The 7427-nt window shown below is 38.4% G+C and overlaps 2 protein-coding genes across 3 annotated transcripts in view; both read left to right on the top strand.

Moving 5' to 3' along the window:
• Positions 1-3510, top strand: part of btbd11a (BTB (POZ) domain containing 11a) — a 129283-nt gene extending 125773 nt beyond the window's left edge. For both annotated transcript variants that reach the window (XM_079868443.1, XM_079868444.1), the window contains one exon: positions 753-3510. In XM_079868443.1, the coding sequence (XP_079724569.1) occupies positions 753-974 (222 nt within the window). In that variant the 3' untranslated portion in view covers positions 975-3510. The remainder of the gene's footprint in view (positions 1-752) is intronic.
• A 963-nt stretch (positions 3511-4473) lies between these two features.
• Positions 4474-7427, top strand: cyb5r3 (cytochrome b5 reductase 3). Its single transcript, XM_079869483.1, has 9 exons — positions 4474-4862; positions 5141-5263; positions 5360-5432; positions 5517-5623; positions 5698-5827; positions 5921-6004; positions 6098-6183; positions 6447-6546; positions 6662-7427. The coding sequence occupies exons 1-9, from the start codon at positions 4845-4847 to the stop codon at positions 6832-6834; spliced, it is 894 nt and encodes a 297-aa protein (XP_079725609.1). The 5' UTR covers positions 4474-4844; the 3' UTR covers positions 6835-7427.

Below are 7427 nucleotides of genomic sequence, written 5' to 3' on the forward strand. Positions count from 1 at the left end.
TGAGAGCTGGATCACTCCTCCATAGGCTTCTAAGGCATTATAACTTGCTGGCCCAGAAAATGTATTAAAGACATCGTTAATATAGTCCAAGTGACTACAGTGGCTCAATCTTAAGTTTATCAAGCGACGAGAATACTTTTTGTGCGCAAAAAAAAACAAAAATAACGACTTTATTCCACTATTCATTTCCTTCTCTCTGGGCCTCGAGTCTTTTCACGTAGTATAACTGCGCAGCGCATCTGTGTTGTACGTCACACGCATCACACACATGACCAGCGTCGACCAATAGTGAGCCTACGTGTGACGTACAACACAGAAGCGCTGCGCAGTTATACTACTTGAAAAGACTCGAGGCCCAGAGAGAAGGAAATGAATAGTGGAATAAAGTCGTTATTTTTGTTGTTTTTTGCGCACAAAAAGTATTCTCGTCGCTTGATAAACTTAAGATTGAGCCACTGTAGTCACTTGGACTATATTAACGATGTCTTTAATACATTTTCTGGGCCAGCAAGTTCCAATCCCTTAGAAGCCTATGGAGGACTGATCCAGCTCTCAGATTTAATCAAAAATATCTTTATTTGTGTTCCGAAGATGAACGAAGGTCTCACGGGGTTGGAACAACATGAGGGTGAGTAATTACTGACAGAATTTTCATTTTTGGGTGAACTAACCCTTTAAGGAAAAATGACAAGACATTAACTCAGAATTAAGAATAGCGTCTCACATTGTCATTACGTCCCACACATCCTCAGTTCCTGGGGGCCTTGGAGCTGGCAGCCTTCATCGAGGGCTACTTCCTGAAGAACATGGTGCTCCTGATCGAGCTGGAGAACTTTAAGCAGCTACTGTATGAGGTTCCTGCGGAGAGCCCCGGTCCAGGCCCGTCCTACGACGTCCTCCATGACCTCGAGAGAACCCTGGCCCTGCGCATCCGCTCCATCCATCTCTCAACCTCCAAGGGCTCCATCGTGTGACACCTTCTCCATACTCATGCCAACTGTTCCTTACAGCGGTTTCATCAAGAGCATTATTGTGTGCCAACCAGAACCAGTTGGAGACATTTCAAACATCACCGCCGACATGACAAGCACCTGCCCGACGGGATGAACTGTAGGGAAGGCCAAGAGATGGGTTTTAGTCCACAGGCTAACATCTCCACAACGTTGCAGAAACGTCAGCCTGCTGAGCTCATACCATTCCAAGGGCTACGTTACGTTGTGGAAACATTCTAGCAACGTTGTGACAAGCTAATCACGCCCCAACCAATGTTAGTGCCCAGGGAAACCATGGCTTCTGATGTCATCACTGCCTCGGCGATGCATGTGGATTGGGTCGGTTTCATTTTTAGGTGGAACTGTCACCATGCTACCCGCTGTGGACAGTTTTAGTAACACACACAGTTATATTACTCTCCAATTGATGTAATATTGTTAGCCTGCCTTCTGAACCCTGAATTTGTGTAACATTCTTTCCAAGCGACACTAAACACTAAGCCAACAATGCATGTTAAGTTCGGTAGTTCCTAAGCATTTGTTTTCAAGTTGGACAAAAACATCAACTAGGTGTAGAGTTTTAAAACGGAGGTGTTTTATATACTTAATAATACTCACATCCAACTACAACTTTTGGTATTTGTGTCACAGAACAATGATATGCCAGCTGTTTAAATCCTAGCACTTGTGTTTAAAGCTTTGCGGTTTTAAGGAATAGGGATTTGCTACCTTCAGTCTTTTGAGCCAACATAAATTATCCAAGTAGACTAAACTTATTTGAGTTGTTTCTTTTAGTTTATACTTCTCAACAAATGTTCATCGTGTCCACCAGTGCGTCAGTTCTGAGCTATTCGTTTCAGCCCACACGTTTTAATGACCCTCCAATCTACCACTGTGCTTAGTACACTTAAAACTGAGCAGTTCATCTTTGCCTTGAGGTCGTGTAACCAACGATCTGTGTTGAATAATCTGCATGGGTCCTCCGCAGTCTGGAACTTTTGTAAAATACAAAATACAAAGCTCATTTTCCATTAGTGGATGCAGAATTATTTACTAACGCCCATTTGTGCAGGCCTCTATGGTCCTTTGAGGTCTTCGTTGCTTGCGAGTCTGTCCAAACCGTGTTATGAAAGATGCCATTGCACTGGTCGCTACCTTTGTGGCCCAATGTACAAATCCCCAGTCCTCACCTGCTGCACTGCTTTTGTTCAATGTGAAAAATGTGAAGCCAGCTCAAAACAAGCTGTTTTTAGTGTGCATGTTCTGGTTTTACCTGTGTTTGTCTGTAACCCTTCAGGATGTTGGTAAGTTAGGAACTGCACTGGACGTATAGTGTTACCAGCAGAAGATTTTATTGACCAGGCTGAACCCAAAGTAACAGATTTATATTTTACGACATTTCATCCAAAGACTATCTGGAAATTACATCACCAAATACTCCATTTATCAGCACACATGAGAAGTGACTATATGATTAAGTACGCATGATGTGCTGGTAGTGATGTCCAAGAGTCCTGTTTTGTTGTATGATTTATATTTCATGTGTGTAATGGAATAACTTGGTTATGAACATCCTCATGTAAAATGAAAGGTTGGATTATAACTAAATTTAAAATGAACAATTGAAATACATAGTTTACTGATATGTAGCTGACAATATCATGATGCAAATAATTTAAAACTGTGAAGATTTTATTTTAAAGAAACTTAGTATAGTTACTTTATTTTCTTACAAAGTACATTTATTGTGCAATCCCTGTCTGCTATTTTGTGATAATAAGTCATAATGTAACTGTATCTACAGTATGTTCTTTGCAAAATGTCATTGCTTTGACAAAAGCTAACACAAAAACAGACAAGGATAAATCATGTTCATGTCATATTGAAGATCGGACGTGCTTAGTTGCAGTGTCCTCAGCAAACCCCACCATATGTGTTCACAGTTAAAAAAAATAAAATAAAAATATATAAGAATTTGAAAAAGCAATACTTGACACAAATATGTCCATGCAAGGTCAGTGCTCTCCTACTACTTGTGCTTAGCATGGATGCTTCTCCATGTAGCCAAATGTAAAGCAGACGCCAATGTCATGAAGTGTTCGTAAAAGCTGTAAACCTCCCCACATAAAAAGAGACTTGCTCTGTGTTTCTTGGCTTCAGCTTTTTTTCTGCTTCAAGGCTGTTAAAAACATGCTTTAACTCTTCGGTCTCCACTAAGGCACACTTTAGACAAAAACCTGCATGCTTTGGCTGGATCAGAGTCTAACAGAATTTGTTTGCTCTTATTATTTCACCTGATTGAAACATTGTACATTGTACAAAAGATATATAGAGAAATATCTATAGAACTTGGTGTAAATATAAGGGACGTGGTTGAGTTTAACAATCGAAAAAACAAGAATGTTACACTTGTGCTACAGTACAGTTGTTCAATGACATGCATTTGTGTACAGTCAATAGAAATGACCACGATTGACCACTGTGTTGGGTCGTCAATAAATTTCTGTGATAAACTGTCGAGTCTTGGTTGATTGGCACCTTACATGTGTTCAACAGATCTTGTTTGTCACTTCAGTGAGAGCGTGGATGAAATTTTGCCCTCAACATGTTAAAGAGGTTTGGTTAGCAAGAGATCAAGTTGCCAAGCCTTTTTGGAAGACTAAACTGGTGAGTTTACCTGTCATATGCCCAAATTGAAACTTAGCAGAAAACATGAATGTTATTTGGAGTGTTTCCAGATATTTTATAAACTACAATAGGGTTGCCAGGTCTGTGCAACAAAACTAGCCCATCGAAAATAGCCCAATGACAATATCCTAAATATCAATTCCCACACCTAAAATACATATTTTAATCACTGTTAAAACCTCTATATCACAAAACTTAACATCTAGCACAGTTGTATCATTGGTAGAATATAAAATATTTCAATACAAACATTAAGGTAAAATATACCTATGCAATGTCAAATACGGGGGAAATGTGCAATAAATTGCACCACGCCACCACCTATTTGAGAATTTTAATACAAGTTTATTAGTGCTAACGATAATAACATTTCCATGTTTCTTTGGCCTAAATTAGTCATTTTATTAAACAAATGTGTTGCTGTATTCTAAATTAAGTTCTATATTACACCGTGTACATTTTACATTCATTATATTTGCACTAAAATTATTTGTGAGCAAATGGGGGAATTAGTAACCATTTGGATTTTAACTGCAGAATCTAAACTCAAAATTGTATTGGAAGAAAGCAATAAGAAGTAAACTAAACAAGTTTGATCAAGCATTACGTTGACATGAAAACTATTCAATACAACCTTCACCTGATATATATTTTAACTGATTGCCAATTTTCTTTTACCTGTAGCATACATTTTATCGGGAACGATTTAGCCATTGAAAAATTAACGAAATTCTTCTGCATGCATTATAATAACTTCTTTATTTGGTTTAAGATCAAAGATTATTTGGAGGTTGTCGCCGTCTAGTGGTCAAAGGATGAATAGCTCACACGCGAAACTGCGTGCGTTGACACCATAGTTTGTATATTCTCTATGATTAGACACGGGTTCATGTGTGAGCTGAACCATTGATATGTCAAAACGTTTCGCTACAGTTATGGCGTAACGAAGCCTCGTTTACCGATGGTTCAAAACAAACGATTCGCAAAGGTTTCGGAGCTTAACGTAACGACGTCACAAGCAGTTATCTCCTCCCATTCCAGGAAGAGATTGTCGTTTTGACAAGCAGGCGGCTAACTTTCTAGTAAAGTTATTCTTTTCCTGTAAGTGTTATAATTATCCGTCTTCGTTACTTGATAGAGTCTCTGTAAACACTGCTGGAGAAAATGTCCTTCATCATCAACGTGAGTATCTATATTAAATAAATGCGTATGTATTTTTTTGCAGCACGCAACTGTACCTTGACACCTTAGCATACTGTTATCTCATTATTACAGATGTTTCAAGAATTAAACGAATGCAAATTTTATCCAGTTTGTTGACAGTCTCTATGCATCACACACCCATCAGTTTATTTTTAGCCTTTGTGCAGGACACGCCCATCATAATTTTGTATTTGAACCTATTTGGTATAGGGTTATTGCATGATTAGAAAATTTCGTTTTTATTTTCCTTTCTGTAGCTGATCTCTGGCAGCATTCAGTTCGTGTTTGATTTGCTCCGGAGGCTCTTTGGCAAGAGCAGACCTGCCATTACCCTTGAAGACCCCAATTTGAAGTATCCATTGCGGCTTGTGGACAAAGAAGTGAGGATATTTTAAAATATGATTGTTTAACTAGTGCATAAATAAGTTTTTCTCTGCATCAGCTGCTTTAACTCCTTCTTTCTGTCTTTTATTAAGATTATTAGCCATGACACAAGAAGATTTCGCTTTGCTTTAAAATCACCTGATCATGTTCTTGGACTTCCTATTGGTGAGTGCAGTAGATATGCTGTCATTTAGCATTTGACCATTGTTCATTGGCTTACTTTAATATGCTGAATCATCGCATTTTTAGGGCAACACATCTACCTGTCTGCCAGGATTGATGGCAACATTGCGGTGAGGCCTTACACCCCGGTGTCTAGTGATGATGACAAGGGCTTCGTTGACCTGGTGGTGAAGGTATGTGTATAACTGTAACATTAAAAGATTTTAAAAATGCTAAAAATCATTTTTTTCAACCTCATTTATTTTAGATATACTACAAAAATGTCCATCCAAAATTCCCAGAGGGTGGGAAGATGTCCCAGTATTTGGAGAGCCTTCGTATTGGTGACACAATTGATTTCAGAGGACCAAGTGGGCTGCTGGTTTACAAGGGCAAAGGTTTGTAGTCTTGAAATCCACTGCGAGACAAAGAAAAGCTATGAAAGCAACTGAAAATTTCATAATGAAGTTACACAATCAACATTTTTGCAGGATCATTTGCAATCAGACCTGATAAGAAATCAGACCCTGTGGTGAAAACCGCAAAACATGTTGGCATGATCGCTGGTGGTACAGGTAATCACATTATCATGTATTTTATTATTATATCAGTTTTTGGAGCGCAATAAAACTTTTCCTGTAAGTACATCTTTGTTTTATTTTCTTTAGGCATTACACCTATGCTTCAGATAATCCAAGCAATCATGAAAGATCCAAAGGATGAGACTGTGTGCTATTTACTTTTTGCAAACCAGGTGAGCCAAGTTTTTTTTTCCATGGACATTTCTGTCTGTCTGTCTATATATAGTTTTGGTTTATAATAAGAACATTTATATATGTCATTTGTATATATATATTATACATGATAAATAGATGTACTAATTATAAACCAAAACTATATTCATGTGAAAGTGAGTGTAATTCCTGTGGACAAAAAGACATCTCTTTGGTTCAATTTGTTTGTCTGGCAAGTATTTAAAACTAAGAATTATTCCCACTCACTACTTTCTTCAAACAGACAGAAAAAGACATTCTCCTACGCCCTGAGTTAGAAGAGGTCATGGCCAATCACCCGGCACGTTTCAAGCTGTGGTACACCGTCGACAGGGCACCAGACGGTAAGAACATCTTGTTTTTGCAGATGCTGTTTAGCCAAAGACTAATTTCAGTTTAGGGGACATTTATATCTAACCAGAAGGTGACGTGTTGAAATAATCAACTTTCATGTGGTAGGTTGGGAATACAGCCAAGGCTTCATCAGTGAGGATATGGTGAAGAACCACCTTCCTCCACCCGGGGATGACACACTCATCCTCATGTGTGGACCTCCTCCCATGATTCAGTTCGCCTCCAACCCCAGCCTGGACAAGGTGGGCCATCCCGCTGACAGGCGCTTCACCTTCTAGAAGGGTCTCACCTGTGACACCTGAAAGCAAGCGGATTTGCATTAAACAAGTGCAGCTTCAGTTAAAATGATAGCCATGCTTACACCTGCCAAATGCCTGTATGGCTTTTACACATTTTACCTGCACATTAACTGATCTGTATCTATAATGATGCAAAAATGCATGTACCTTTTCAGCTTATATCAAAATGTACCTGTTTTCTTGAGAAACTTCTGCATGCATAAAGATGTATCTGCCATTAAGTCATGGAGAAGTTGTGTGTGTTTTATGCCTGGATTAAAGCAACCTTTTTTTTTTTTTTGCATTATATTATCAGATGCAGGATGATATTGGAATGGAATAATTTAATGTGACTTTACACTTTTAATCATCAACAAATATTGATGATGGCTAATAGTGTCTCATTAGCAGCAACAACAAGCTGTTCATCAAAGTTCTCATTCATTAGTTTTATACTACTCATATTAATGCAATCACTCTGTAAGATGGATCACTCTGTAAGTGGGACCTGGTGTTGATCAATTTACACCGTTCATTTGTCTAGATCTGAGAAACTTGTTACAGCATTAGTCAAAAATAATAATAATAATTAA

This window comes from Squalius cephalus (assembly GCF_949319135.1).
Source record: "Squalius cephalus genome assembly, chromosome: 4".
Taxonomy (NCBI): Eukaryota; Metazoa; Chordata; class Actinopteri; order Cypriniformes; family Leuciscidae; genus Squalius; species Squalius cephalus.